This window comes from Equus caballus, chromosome 5 (assembly GCF_041296265.1).
Source record: "Equus caballus isolate H_3958 breed thoroughbred chromosome 5, TB-T2T, whole genome shotgun sequence".
Classification (NCBI taxonomy): domain Eukaryota; kingdom Metazoa; phylum Chordata; class Mammalia; order Perissodactyla; family Equidae; genus Equus; species Equus caballus.
Window position 1 is genome coordinate 40412241 of NC_091688.1, and position 14968 is coordinate 40427208.

Below are 14968 nucleotides of genomic sequence, written 5' to 3' on the forward strand. Positions count from 1 at the left end.
ATTTTGATAGAGATTGTGTTGAGTCTGTTGACCGATTTGGAGAGTATTGTGATCTTAACAATACTAAGTCTTCCAATTCATGAAAATAGGTATCTTTCCATTTATTTAGATCTTTAATTTCTTTCAACGACATTTTGTAGTTTTCAGTGCACAAGTCTTGCACTTCTTTAGTTATGTTTTGTTAAATTTCTAGGTGTTTTATTTCTTTTGATGCTATTGCCTATGGATTTTTAACATAGATGGGCTCTTATTATGGGTACCATTTTGTATTGGCTCTTTTCTTTTCAATTATATCATAGACATTTCCCCCTAGTTATTAAGAATCTTTCTTCAACATCATTTTTAAGGCTACATATCAGTCCTTGAATGGTTACACTAATTTATTCAGCCATTCTGAAAGGGATATTTAGGTTCTTTACAATTTTTCCATTTTACAAATATTTCTGTAATAAATATTTCTATGCATCCTGCTATGTCTGCATTTCAGATTATTTCCTTATAAGTATTTGTGTATTCTTGTTCTCTCTTAATGGCCTTTATTTCTACTCTTCTGAGGTGTGAGACCCCATGAAATTTCAAATTCCGTGAGGCCCATTCCTCCTCTTTTGCAAACCCACATAGTCCTCAGGGACAGGCCTACAGCCTTGAGGTGGCTCCTTCAGGAAGCTCTCAGGGGTCCTAGACTGGGTCAGGTGCTTCTCATCTTACCCCACAGCACTGTCCTGACCTTGGCATAGTTCTCATCACTCAGCAATATAAATGCCTGGTACCTTGTTATACCTCCAGATCGTGAGGCCCAATAGGACAAGAGGTGGACATTTTTATACCTCTAGCCCTGGGTCTATAGGAGACCCTTAATAAATGTTTATCAAATGAGCAAGTCAGGTAGAACAAGGAGCTCAAGTTTCTAGACCAGACTAGGAATCTTCAGTCAAAGAATTATGGCCACTAGGTATTTGGAGTGGCCTGCAATGTGTGCCACACAGAAATTGTGGGCTGGAAAGGGCCCTTGAGGTTGCCTCATTCAGGAGTTTCCAAACCTCTTTTATGAGCACAATACATAATATTAGATAGACAGATAGATAGATAGATAAATAGGTAGATGGAGTAGAAAAGATGAAGTGGAGGAGATGGTGGAAATTGAAGCCCTGTCTGTGGAATTTTCCCAGTGGCCCAAGAGACCACAGTAAAACCACGTTTGTAAAAATGACTGAACTAGTCCAGTATTTTTTTAAAGACCAGGGAAAGGGTGATCTTGAACGGGAGAAGTCCCTTGTTCAAGGTCATGTAATTAGTGGCAGACTGGGAAAAGGGCTCCGATCTGATTCACAGAACATTCCTCTATTGAATCCAGCCTTTGAGAAGAACCTCAGAATCATCCCACATCCCTTCTGCAGGCATCCAAAATTCCACGAACCAAGATTCAATGTTTAGAGCAAAGTATTGTCCCCATGGAGCATATTTTAAAAGTAAAAATAATTCTACTGAAAAAGACGTAGAAAGATGAGAAGTATGACATACTAAGCAACTGGGACAAGGCTTTACTGTGACATGACGAATTTCCTCTTTGGCTTCCTAGGGGCCGCGACGTTACCAGAAATACCGATGTAGGGAGGGACACGTCTTTGAGGTTTCACTCTTGGGTGGCTCAGTGAAGCCTAGGAACAGTTCGTGGGGAGGGGGCACGTACAACCCCTCTTGCTGACTTCTTTACAGTATCTTCGTTCCCTCCCCTGCTGAATGGATCCTCAGCTTAAAAGGCAAGTCCAAACAGCGTGGCACGTTTTCCGGGATCCTGCGTCTCTCCATGCCCCGCCCCCATCTCCTCCAATCCTACTCAAGGTCCCAACTTGCCCTGGCTAGACTGGGTGCTCTCCGAAGTCAGGGCTCGTGTCTTATGCATCTTTGTATCACCAGTACCAAAGGCGCAGGTCCTGGCACACAGTGGTGAGTTAAACGGTGTTTGATGAACCTACTGAAACCTCTAATCTCTAGGCTTTTATAAATAACTGTCCCGCAGGCTGGGTATTCATCCCCGCAAAATCACCTCAGAGGTGCTACCTCCTTCTCCGCCCCCACGAATCTCTCAGGCGACTCTCGATGCTTTCCTCTAGAGTTTTCCTTCCTCATATTTGTGCCCGGGACTAGCTCAGGGTCTGCAGAGAACAAGTAAGTAGAACACCTCCTGAACCTCCGGAAATAGGCACGCTCCGGAGCAGAGTTTCTATGGCAACCATACAGGCAACCGGGCCTCCTCAGTACAGTTTCTCCTGGGAAGACCGGGACTTTAGTTGCCACGGGCGTCTCTATGGTTTCAACAGCCTAGAAGGACAAAAACGACACTTCCGGGAAGATGGCGGGGCACAAGTCAGATCTGGCACGTGTTTCCGCGGAGAGGACCCTGCAGTAACGGTAAGGGGCTACTGTCTCCTGAATGGTGGCAGTCTGAGCTAGGGCTCAGGAGCAGATGTGAGAGCAGCAGAGCAGTTTTACCCAAGTGAAACTGCGGCGGGGAGGCTGGAATTTAGACCCCAAGAGGAGGCCAGGGGAGGGGGTAGCCGGCTCTTTAGAACCGCTTAAGAAGAGTGGACCTGGGCCACTTCTCCAGAAAACTCAGGGTGACTGGAGAGGTGACAGCTCCTGAAAGCGTGCTCGCAGCTTTCACAAAGACTGCGGCGCACTGCCTGGGACCTAGTTGTTTCTGTCCGCAGTTATCCATTGTAAGTCCGTTAAAGCACTTCCCACCTGTGTCATTCAGTTCAACAAATAACGACTGAACGCAGTCTCGATTCCCGGCTCTGATTAAGTGCACTAGGGTTGACGAATAAAGCCCGTCTCTGATTTCCAGGGCATATCGTTTCAAATTGCTGCTACAGGGATAGGCTGTGGTAAGACTTCACGGCAGAAAGCATAAAGAGCTGTGAGAGACTGAGGAGTGTAGTGATTAAGACCACCAGTTCTGGAATGCCTGAGATCTCAGATCCACCACCTACCAGTTATTTGATTTGGGCAAGTAACTAAGCCTCTCAGTGCCATTTCTTCATTTGTGAATTACACTAATAACATCTCCTTAATAGGGTTGTTGGGAGGATTAAATGAGATAATCTCTGTGAAGCAATTAGCAACAGGCAGGCATTGAGTAAATGCGTAAGTGTTGAATGATGTTGTTGTTATAATTATTGAAATCTGGAGCTGACAGATGAGAGAGAACTGAGAAGAGGCAGAGTTTTGAGGTGGCCTTAAAGGCGTCAGTGTTTGAATTTTACTTCTCTTACAGTATCAAGAAGCAAGATAGGATCATTTCTTCACTCAGTGCTTTTCTCTTGGGATTCTGAAGGTATCAGTTATGTTTTCAGGTAATTGTCCTTCACAGTAGAAATGTGAACAGAAACATAAGTCATTCTGAATTTGCTAGTGTTCACACCTAATCAGACTGGTCATCATTCTTAAGCCTAATATATAACGTTTAGGAGGGGTTACTTAATGATGTGTCTGATGTTTTAAAGCATACTTGCTTAAACACATGTGAAAGTTTTATCCTTCAGAGCTGGCACTTTGGATTACTCCAGTAGTGCCATTAATCAGCTTTCAAAATGGTCTGCGATTCCTGCGATAAATGATCTTAGTACAAGTTAACTTCAGTGAGCCACGTCAGCAGTGGTCACCCTAGTTTTGAATGTCTGTATGATAATCCATCTTAACCATTTCAGAGGCAAATTTGGTGTATAAATAAGTTGGAGACTGCCATTATGGGGGTCCAAGAGGAGGAACATCTGAATGTCTATAAAGAACTCCACCTAGTTGGTGATATCATCAAAAGGGCCACTTCAGATTTGGGCAGCCTAGGCTCGTTCCAGCTCCATCTCTTAGTAGCTGTGTAACCCAGGCAAGAAACCCAGGCTGCTTTCCTTGTTTGTAAATAAGGATAATACCGATCTCAGAACTGTCAGGATTAAATAAGACAATATGATGATATTTCCAGTCCACCTGTTATGCCTTAAATGCTCAAGAAAAGTGCCTTTCTTACGCTAGACAGTTTCAAAAGGGGTGCTCCAAAAAGACTGAAAGACAGCAGCAATGGGGACGAGGTCTGTAGCCCCCACACCGAGGAGACAGTGTAAATGCTGGGCATGGGTATGGGATATGGACTCTGTTAAGTACCGTTATCTTATAACTAAGGTTAACAAGTACGTCATTGCTTTGTTTTTCATGGTAATAATCGTGGGAGATAGTATCATGTAGTGGTAAAGAGTGGAGACTCTGCAGACAAGCGGCCTGGGTTTGAGTTCTGCACACATTAGCTGTGTGACCTTTGAGCAAGTCACCTAACTTCTTTAGGCCTTGGTTTTCTCATTTGTGAAAAAGAAATAATACTTTTCTGAACGTGAAGTTCAGGAATTCTTCCTGGGCTGGGAAGATTAAATGAAATAATCCACGTAAAGCTTTAGCACAGCCTAGCATGTGGTGAGCTCTCCATAAATTTCGGTATTATTATTAATACCAGTTCTCCTTGACTTTTTGACATGTTGATGTTGACCTCTCTGTGGTCAGACAGGGAGCTCCCCAAGGACCAGGCCTCCTTCCTCTGTCTCTGCCGCAGGTTCAGGAAAGAATTCTTATTTGAGCAGTCAGGATGGAGTTGATGGATGACTTGGGCACTCTTCCTTTCCTCTTAAAGGGATGATGGTGACCTCCTCTTCTCTAATGAGGGCCTGAGGACAGTGACTCTTCTCACCATGAGTGTCACCCCGGAGGTCAAGAGTCGTGGGATGAAGTTTGCTGAGGAGCAGCTGCTAAAGCACGGATGGACTCAAGGTGATCCCCGTGGGGCCCCTTCCACATCCTGCCAACTCCCTGCCTACTGCCCAAGGGAAAGGCAGCATCCTGGATTACCCCCATGTGGTCCATTCAGTTGGAGGAGGAAAAGCGAGTTTAAAGGGAAATTTGCAGAAGAAAATTTCTGACTCTTCCAGAAAAGGGAAGAATGGAAGAAATTTGACAGTGAATAGTGAGAAAGAAGTGGCTGGGAGGACTGGGAGAGGGAGAAAGTGACATGACCTCTGTCCTGAAAGAATTATGAAGGAAAAGATAGTCTGGGCTCAGACAGAGGCAGGGGGAACTGCCCGGAGTGGGCTTCCAAGAGGGACAGGGCTTGCCCAATGCTAGGTGTGTGGAATGGCAAGCAGTGGCATGTGTTGGGGGTGCCATGTGAGGGCTGGGGGCAGGCAGCAGAATAAGCCGAGTCACTCACTGTCTTCTGCAGGCAAAGGCCTGGGCCGGAAGGAGAATGGCATCACCCAGGCCCTCAGGGTGACACTGAAGCAGGACAATCATGGGGTAAGACTGGACAGGCTGAGGGAGGTCAGTGTGGACGGGAGAGAGGAACCCTTGAGGATGGGGGGGGAAGGGGACAGGTCCTGAGTTCATACTTCTTCCCCTGGCAGGTGGGACACGACCCTGCCAAGGAGTTCACAAACCACTGGTGGAATGAGCTCTTCAACAGGACTGCGGCCAGCCTGGTAGTGGAAACTAGGGAGGTATGAGCTCTAATAGATGGGCACATGAAACATGAGGGCCTGGGACCCATGGGGGGAGGGAGACATGGCACGTCACCCACTCACTGATACTTCCCCACAGGATGGAGTACAGATAAGGCGCCTTTCTAAGGGGACCACCCATCGTAATCATCCCAAGCCCAACTTGCTGTATCAGAAGTTTGTGAAGGTATTAGAGGCTGCGGGTGAGAGGGTCCATCCTTTTTTCCTTCCCTGGTCTCCCCTGGGGCCTGAACAATTGCCTTGTATGCCCTACCTGTTCTCAGGACTGTCCTAACATAGTGGAATCCCGTGACCGACCTCACTGTTGCTTCCTTAGACTGCCCAGACCCTCAGCAAGAATGGCAATCTTCGGGTTGCATGGATCCCTGCCATCTGCTGATGGGGCAGCAGTAGGGAGTGGGAGCAGGGACACAGTCAGGAGGTGCTAGGGCAGGGCAGGGAGCGGGTGTCTAATTGAGAGGACTCAGAAGCCAGGAGAGACCCGAGAGATCATCTGGCCCATCCTCCTTATTTTGCACACGTGGCCAAAAGTGGGGCAAGTGTCTTGCTGTAGAGCCCATGGCTGGCTAGCAGTGGCAGACAAGACTAGAAGCCAGGTCTTCAGACTCCTGCTTCCAGCATACCAAGAGACGGGAGCTGACATTTACTGATCATCTGTATGTGCTAAGGGCTCCACATGTTATCTAGCAAATCTGTCCCATTTCTCTTCATCTCTCTGGCCATCTTCTACCCTAGTTCAAACCATCATCTCCTGCTTAATTTCTTTCACAGCCTAGTAACCAGACTCCTCACCTCTAGTCTTACTCCCCACCCCAATCCTCCACAAAGCATCCAGTGTTCTCGCTAAAACACGTTTCATTGTCACTGGCTCCTTTTTGACTTAGGATGACACTGTCTAGATTTATCAGACTGGCTCCTGTGGCCCTTCATGCCCATCCCTGCCTTCTTCTCTAGCTTCATCCCTTGCCACTTCCCTCAGGACCTCTACACTTTGGCCAGATGGAATCTGATTCTTTTCTTTGAAGGTACCATTTTCTTTCACCTTCACGTTTTTGCACATGCTATTTCCCCTGCCGGGGACACACTGCTCCCTTTCCCCCTCTATCTGCTGACTTTTTCTTGTCTTCCAGAGCTCAGCTACTTCAAGAACCTATTCCCCAAACCCTGCAGTCCAACTTGGGTACCTTTCCTTTAGCACAGGCAACACTTGCATCACAATTGCCTCTGTTCTGCCATCGTCCTTTCCCCCTCATCATGTCGATTCCATCTGGGCTGGACCCCTCTCATTCTTGTTCCACTCTGCATCCCCAACCACTTGGCCCATAGGTTGTCAGTTAATCTGGTTAAATAAAGTAGTGTGCATAGGTATGGGGGTGTGAGAAGTGCCATCTTTATTGTCAGATGGCCACCAGGGGGCACTTGTCCCACTGTGAAGACCTGATGACCTAGAGCACTTCTTCCTCCCTTCTTTTGCCCACTAGCTATTGGTGAGCCAGGGAGGCCCCACCCCCCCAGGCAACTGCCGCCCACTTCCTGCCCAAGTTGAAGTATGCAGTTTGGCACATCTCTCTGAGGGTCTGTAAGGAGTGACATTGGGGGCTGGCAAATTTGTGTCTATGCCTAAATTCGTGGGGGACTTCCAGGAGGGAAGGGGGATGGCAGTGGTGTTTCGTGGGCCTTGTCCACCCCCATAATCCCTCCTTCTAGACGGCCACACTGACTTCAGGTGGGGAGAGGCCAGACAAGGACTCGGAGAGCTGCAGTGATGACGACAACCAGGGGCCCGAGCCTCCAAAGATGTGAGACTTCATTTTAGCGCTGGGGGCACGTGGGAGGAGATGTCTTCAAATCTCAAGACAAAGGACCAAACCTAATGCTTGAGTGTGGGTTTCTTTGGGGTGGAACCATGCGTACTAATCTTTGTATCCCCAACACCTAGAAAAGTGCCAGGTCCTGAATAGGAACTCAGTGTAAAAGGAATGTTTTAGAGGGGAGGAGAGGTCCAGCCTTTCCACCAGATCTGTTTGTAATTCCTGATCTCCCCGTTCTCCCAACAGTCTGACCGATGAGATGCTGCTCCAGGCCTGTGAGGGGCGAACAGCACACAAGTAAGTAGTGTTTAGCTCCTTGGGCTCCCTTTTCTTCCCATCCCAAGCTCACCCTTGAGGAGGGCCTGTGCCTAGGGAAATGATTCCTACTGTCTGCCCATTGCTGAAGCTGCCTGAAGAGAGGCAGCTCCTCCCCTACCAACTTTCCCTCCAGTCTCAAGGATTAGGCATATTTTCCCTAATATCTCGCTCTGACCTTGGCCCCATCTGTTTCAGGGCTGCCCGTCATGGGATCACGATGAAGGCTAAGCTTGCTCGGTTAGAGGCCCAGGAGCAGGCCTTCCTGGCTCATCTCAAAGGCCAGCACCTTGGGACTCCTCACCTGCAGTCTGAGAGCAAGCCCCCCCAAAAAAAGAAAAAGAAAAGGAAGCAGAAGGAGGAGGAAGAGGCTACAGCAACTGAAAGGAATGCAGAAGAAGAGTACCCAGAACACACTGATCAGAGCATCAGGAAAAGCAAGAAGAAGAAAAGACATCATCAAGAAAAGGTCTCAGAGGAGAGAGAGGGAACAACCATAGGGAATGAGGAAGAAGAGGACGCAGGAGCAAGTGGGCCTGGGGAATTGAAGAGCAGAGAACATCAGTCTATCAGGAAAAGGAAGAAGAAGCAGCACCATGAAGAGGAGGAGGAAAAGGCTGCAGGTGCGGTCAGGACAGAGGAGGAAGAGAGCAGAGCATACCCTGACCCACATAGCACAGGCAAGAAGAGGTGGCAGCATGAGGAGGAGGCGGCTGTTACAGGTGGTGGGACCAGGGAAGCAGAAGGCAGAGCATGTGGCGATCGGAAAAGCAGGAGAAGTAAGAAGAAAAGACAGCGGCATCAGGAGGAGGAGATCTTGGATGTAAGGGATGAAGGAGATGAGGAGGATGGCAGGACTGGGGAAGTGGAGAGCACTAGCTCAAGCAGCAGAAGTAAGAAGAGGCGGTGGCAGCAGCCAGAGGAAAGAGCTGGAGGCAGCACTGACCAGAGAGCAAAAAAGAAGAAACAGAAGAAGAGAGACTGACGGTCAGGTCAAGGTGGGGCTCAATCGATTCCTCTTCAGGAGTTGAAGCCTCAGAGACCTGAGTCGGTGCAGGCCTTCTGCACCCTCAGGGAGGAGTCCCTCCCAGGGAGGAAACAGCTCAGGAACACCAGTCTGCTGTGAGAGCAGTAGCACCATGCCTTAGGTGAGGGAACGGGCAGGGTCCCCTCTGCAGCTTCTAACCCAGAGAGCGTCAACTCAAGTGCCTATTTCAGGGCTGCCCATCTTGGGATCACAAGGAAGGCTAAGCTTGCTCGGTTAGAGGCCCAGGAGCAGGCCTTCCTGGCTTACCTTGGCAGCCAAGGGACAAGGAGTGCTTAGGGCTGTGGGAACAGAAATGCAGATACCCTTTGAAGGGGCATCCTTGCTATAAGAAGCTGAAAATGTAGACTTATGTGAAATGTAATGGTATCTAAATATTGTGAAGGCTAAGAAAAACATACACATTTAGGTCTCTGGGCTGCAATCAGCCCATAGGTTGCCAGTTTCTAACACTATACCAAATGATTGCATAAACATCAGCTTGGGCTCCTGTCTATAATAAAGTCCTGACTGGCATCTCCGTTTCCCAGTCTGGGAACATCCTGAATACAAAGTAGAGTTTCCTTGGACTCCTTTGAAGAAATGCCTTCTGTTAACCTCCTGTCATCTTGCTACTCTGTTAAGCAGAAGGAGAAAGCTTAGAGAACCTCCTTCAGCTCCCTGTTTCCCTAATGGGTAAGAGTCTCGTGTGGGTAAAGGAGAGCACACCCCACTTGGGAGCCTCTTTCAGCATCTGAAAGTCAGTTTTCATTGTCCCCAATGCCAGAGCAACCTCTCTTGCCTCTTCTGTTCCCCTAGAGATATGGCACCTCGTCTCCAGTGTTGCTTTCTGGCTCCCGCCACCCATTAACCTTTATTGCCGGAAGAGCTCCCAGGACGCCACAGTTCTGGGAGAGAGAGGCACTAAGTCTTTATTGGGAAGAATGCCCACCCACCTTCCCTCATTGCAGACGATAGACACACTCAGTGTCAGGGTAGGGTGGCAGATTCAGCTGGTACTTCTTTTCCAGAGCAGGTGGCACGAAACGACCCCCCAGGTAGTGGTAGCGACCAGTAAAGTGGGTTGCAGACTTTTTGGGTGCTGTCAGGGAGATGAGCAAATCTGGCTGGATCCCTCCAGAGTTTCCTTTCTCCACATCCCAGCCTAAAAAGAGGGTGGTATTCAGGAAGAGCAGAAGAGGCCAGATGTCTGGTCTCCTTCCATACTTTCCCCTAGTCCTAAAGAAGTGGGAAGCTCCTCTGTGTTCCCACCTGAGGAACTCGCATCCTTGCAGCTCCACGTACCCCTGTGCTTTGGTCTCTTGGAGCTAATGTGTGAAGGGAACTCCTGAAGTCTTTGCTCCCCAGCCCTACTGTGGGATCCATAGGCTGTGTTCTGCCCCTCTAGACTCAACTCATTTTAGACTTGGTCTGAGCCTTGGGTCAACAATCAGGACTCCTAGGTACCTACCTCAAGACAGGGCAGGGCCCCAATCCCCCCAACCTCCTTGGACCCAGCACCTGAGGGAATGTCGATGCTGGCAATGGGCACAGTGAGTCCATTCAGGACACTCAGGATGCTGCGAAATGGCTCCCGAACGTCACCCTTGAAGCTGAAGCCAAAAATGGCATCTACGACCAGCTCATAGAGTTCATCAATCAGCATGGACTGTGGTGGAACAGAAAAAGGGAAGGATGCAGAGCCAGCAGCTGCACAAAGAGCCATTAACAGAAGAGGGTTGTCCTCTGCACCCACAGACTATTCAGAGAGGCACAAAGGTAATTTTCTCTCATTCAGATGGCACTCTGAGGCCTACAGTTAAGTGCAAGTTGGTCACTGATCCAGGCCAAGCTGAGTCCAGACACATTTTCTGTTCTGAGTGCCTGCCAGCCATTGGGGAGGCTACAGTGTGGGACAGCCTGAGACTGGGAGTCAGGAGGGCCATGATCTGGTTCTGTGACTTTGGACAAACCACTTCTCTGCACCTCAGTCTCTTCATCTGTAAAATGTGTTAAGAAATTTAAAAAAACAAAACAAGTTCTCAATTTCCCACCCCTAAATCCATGCATCTGCAGAAAGGGTCAAGGATGAGGCAGTCACTTCAGCCCCTAAAAGGGGCAGATAATGTGTTTACTGCATGCTGGAGGCAGAGGAACTGACTAGAGGGAAAGGAGTGCCCAGGGGAGATGAAGGGGACAAGAAGCTTTAGAGAGGGGGTGTTGGGACTCCGGGAGCACACCTTGAGGAGGAGAAGGCTCTTACACTGCTTCTATTCACAGAACATACTTCAGGCACCTTCTGTGCCAGACACTATCCCTACCCTGTAAGAGCTTATTGGGTAAAGAGGAAGATAAATGAGCGCAGCCTGGAAACGAGGGAAGAGCAGAACACAGGCAGTGGTTATTGTGGAGGAGGCCACTAAACTGGAGCCACCTACCTCTGGGGGCATTTCACCAAGGAAAGGGATGTCCATTTTCTGACACTGGGTCACCAGTGCAGTGAAGAGTGGCTTGTTAGGCCTTTTGGGGTAATAGATGGTTGGCTGGTAGCCCTACGAGGAAAGGAAAGGGGTAATTCAAGCCCAGATCCTAGAAACCTCACGCCCACCCCCCCACAGCCCTTCCCCAAATACTTACAAAGAGTTTGAGGTGTCGGGCACAGACCAGGCCATCTCCTCCATTATTCCCGGGGCCACAGACGACCAGGACAGTAGGGGGGCTCCTGGACATGGACGTTGGGGGATAGGCCTGAAGGCAGAATCAAAGGGGATTCAGAGGGGTTTTGGGCACTAAGAGCCCAGGCTTGGTCCAGCTTACCCTCCCACTCCGTTGTGCCTAGGCCAGGGGGCTTGCACAGTGACTCGTCCCAAAGGTCGAGAGTTGCACCACTGACCTTGGCAATGGCTGTGGCGCAGCTCAGCCCAGCCAGCTCCATCAGTTGGTCCACGCTGAACTGGTACTCGTTAAAAAGCTCCTCGTCCACGGCCTGGGCCTCCTCCTGGCTGAGGAAAGCCACAGCCTGAGTCCCCGCCCCGCCGCGCAGCAGTGCCGCCCCGGCCCCGCCCCCGGGAGGACAGCAGGCCAACCCCGTCCCGTGTCCCGCGTGCCCGCCCGCAGCCTCGCCTACCTCAGGTACTTCACCCCCGTGCTCGCCATGATCCCTGCGTCCCCGCGGCCGCCCGAGCTCAGGCGCCGCGGCTCCCACCACGTGGGTCCCGTGCGACAGACGCCGGCCTGGACTCTGACGCGCGACAGGCGCGAGCCCGCAACCAGCAGCCCGAGCCCCAGCAGCGTCCGCAGCCCGGACATCCAGCTCGCAGAGCGCGCGCCCCCGACCCGGCCTCCCGCCCTAGCGCATGCGCGGCTCCTCGCCCCGCCCCCGAGAGGCCGGGCCCTCGCGCCCCTGCCGGAAGCGGTCCTGGCGCGGGCGCCGAGCTGGTGTTTTCTTCCGGCGCTTAGAGCCTGCGTCCCAGCCCTTCCCGAGAGTATGTACGTATTGCCTCACACGTCCAGGTGGACCAGGAGCGCTTTGCTCTCAACCGCCCTTTGACGATAGTTGGTCACGTTTAGCATGGCGGGTAACCTGGGGCCCTGCCCTCCCACTTGCTAGCTGAGTGAGCTTGGACGCTCTTGGTTTCGATTTCCTGTCGGTGAAACGGGAATACTAGTACACACTTCACAGGGTAGTAATGCATGTAAAGCCGTCGACAGCGCCTCGTGCGTAGAGCACGATAAATTAAGCTAATTTTTTTTTACACTACTGTGTTTTGTATAACTTCGGACCCCTCTTCCCACTACGTTAGTTTCCCCTCTTTACCGGGATAGCACGCCATATTCTCTAATCATACATAATATTTATCCCTCTTTATGGAGATAGAAAATTGTAAACTCTAAATAGGTTGAATATGCCATGGTTAAAAATGTGGTTGAAACCATAGACTCCATGTCACAAAAATATTTCAAGAAAAACCTGGAGAGAAAGACTTAAATTTTTTACCCAAGACACACTCTTGTAGGGTTAAGGGAGAAGTCTGCAGAATAACAAACCAGTTACCATCAAGGCACTAAAATGAAAATGAGTATCAAGGTGGGGTGAAGGTCCTGTTTTTATGCTATATTTATTCTTTTTCTGTTTCATGAATTGCATTCCTGGCTAGTTCACTGAGAAAGGCAAGAACAAGCCCTGCTTTTAACTACTACTCTGATGTCTCCTTTTTAATTATAGGAGGTTTCTCATTTCCTATAAGATATACCCTTAGCCTCCAGCTATGCTTGTTTTACATGTTTGTTGTGAGAAATTCAATTTATCGGACTGTGATTGTGGTGGAAAATTGTTTTTGTTAGACTGTGTTTGTGGTTGGAAACAGTTTATTCATCTAAATTGTAATGTACGGTGTATGTTACAACTGGATAATCTTATCAAAGGCCTCATTAACTTTGTTTTATAACTTCACTAGTATATAAGCAGCTTCACTTTTATATATTAGTCAAGTCAAGACTCCCTTCAGGCCTATTTGAGAAGATAAGTTTGGTGATTATGAAGATTCATTTCTAAAATGCGATGTGAAGTGTGTTTCTTTGACATAAATAACATTTTGAATACTTATATGTGCCAAGTACTAACGTGAATCATTTCATTTTATCCTCACAGCAACCCTGTTGTTATTCCCATTTTACAGATGAGAAAACTGTCTCAAAGATGTTGAATGGCATGCCTAATGATACAGTGATAGCTGTAGGTGAAGCTAGGATCCAAGTAGCTTGACTTAGAGTCTGCGCTCTGAAGTGTTATTTTATACTGAACTGCCCTCCCCAAATGCAGAAATATGTAATTAAAGGGATGTTGCTGCTAGCATTTTGATGAGGTGTAACTATAGAATAGTAACACAAAACATATCCCACCACACACACCCAGAATTTATAAAACAACCAAATAAGGGCTGTCCCCAGGAAGGCAGTGCCCAAGATCTAGTCCACCTTGTTGCTGCTGCCTTTCTGACGTTTGGAGTTTTCTTGGGGAAATGTCTTCAAAACCCCTTTAGGAAGGGCACGTGGATGGAGCGCCTGCTGAGTTCCAAATGCGTTACATATGTTATCTAATTTAATCCTGTTGATCCTGTGATGTATTTTTATCTTCGTGTTATAGATGAGGAAATTGAATAGCAGAGAGAAGTCACGTAATTTTCCTAAGATGATACAGCTATTAAATGGTAGAGCCAGTGATGGTTGATACTGGGTTGACCTGACCCAGTAGCAGTACTCCTGTGTGGCAGATGCTGCTACTTGTCCCTCAAAATCCATCCTCCTTTCTTCCTTTGGTAACAGAACCCCTGAGTTTTATCTGGCCACATGGCTGCCCAGCTAAACACTACATTTTCCTTCTCCCTTGCAGCAGCTAGGCATGCACCCATAGCTAACTTCTGACCAATTAGATGTGAGCAGAAATGATATATGCAACTGTGAGGTCATACCTTAAAAAAATGAACGTTTTCCTCCACTTCCTCTTTTCTTCTTATTGGCTGGAATGAAGGTATTACGGCTGAAGCTGGAGCAGCCATTTTAGACCATGAGATGGAAATCCTGTATTGAGGATGGCAGAGCATTCTGCCTGACTCCCCAAGCTCTATGGAGCCATTAAATCAGCCCTGGGCTGTTTATATGAGAAAGGAATAACGTTCTCTCCTTTTAAAGGCACTGTTATATCAGTCTTTCTTACAGCTGGTGAACTTGCATCCAAATCAAGACATCTTGAATGCCTGACAAGATAATAAGCTCCATTTAGATAAGGAAGATTGACAGCTGTGTCCCCAGCACCTAGTTCCACGCTTGGCATATAGTAGGTGCTCATAAATATTTTAATGAATCTTCAAAATCTCATTGTGAAGTGGTTCACAGTACAGTAGCCCTCTTATCTGACATGATCAAGAGTGGATTATTTTATTTCAACTTAAAACAACACATTCATGGGGCTGGCCCCGTGGCCGAGTGGTTAAGTTCGTGCGCTCCACTGCAGGCAGCCCAGTGTTTCGTTGGTTCGAATCCTGGGCGCAGACATGGCACTGCTCATCAAGCCACGCTGAGGCAGCGCCCCACATGCCACAACTAGAAGGACCCACAACGAAGAATATACAACTATGTACCAGGGGGCTTCCGGGAGAAAAAGGAAAAAAATAAAATCTTTAAAAAACAACAACAAAAAAAACCACATTCATTTGCCATCTGTCAAAGTGTGGTCAGGGTCTTTTCTTTGAGGATGGGGC

At 48.5% G+C, this 14968-nt stretch overlaps 2 protein-coding genes and 1 long non-coding RNA gene across 8 annotated transcripts; 2 read left to right on the top strand and 1 right to left on the bottom strand.

The window, feature by feature from the left end:
* The first annotated feature begins 1820 nt into the window (after nucleotides 1–1820).
* GPATCH4 (G-patch domain containing 4) lies at nucleotides 1821–10743 on the top strand. 6 transcript variants are annotated; one of them, XM_005610017.4, is made up of 10 exons: nucleotides 1821–1947; nucleotides 2322–2412; nucleotides 3278–3356; nucleotides 4679–4815; nucleotides 5264–5337; nucleotides 5445–5537; nucleotides 5638–5724; nucleotides 7266–7357; nucleotides 7616–7666; nucleotides 7883–9282. In XM_005610017.4, exons 4-10 carry the CDS (start codon nucleotides 4737–4739, stop codon nucleotides 8667–8669), a joined length of 1263 nt encoding a protein of 420 aa, XP_005610074.1. In that variant the 5' UTR covers nucleotides 1821–1947; nucleotides 2322–2412; nucleotides 3278–3356; nucleotides 4679–4736; the 3' UTR covers nucleotides 8670–9282. The 6 variants fall into 6 exon arrangements, with proteins under 6 accessions (XP_005610074.1, XP_014595415.2, XP_014595416.1 ...); XM_014739930.3 differs by having other exon boundaries at nucleotides 1837–1947; nucleotides 3278–3337; XM_014739931.3 differs by lacking the exon at nucleotides 3278–3356 and having other exon boundaries at nucleotides 1837–1947; nucleotides 7883–10743.
* Nucleotides 9615–12100, bottom strand: NAXE (NAD(P)HX epimerase). Its single transcript, XM_001500314.6, has 6 exons — nucleotides 11836–12100; nucleotides 11602–11710; nucleotides 11346–11456; nucleotides 11147–11260; nucleotides 10230–10377; nucleotides 9615–9873 (listed from the first exon to the last, which is right to left on the bottom strand). Exons 1-6 carry the CDS (start codon nucleotides 12015–12017, stop codon nucleotides 9671–9673), a joined length of 867 nt encoding a protein of 288 aa, XP_001500364.1. The 5' UTR covers nucleotides 12018–12100; the 3' UTR covers nucleotides 9615–9670.
* Nucleotides 12084–14910, top strand: LOC138924079 (uncharacterized). Its single transcript, XR_011438692.1, has 2 exons — nucleotides 12084–12197; nucleotides 14415–14910. It is a non-coding gene; the product is annotated as an uncharacterized lncRNA (long non-coding RNA).
* The last annotated feature ends 58 nt before the right edge of the window (nucleotides 14911–14968 follow it).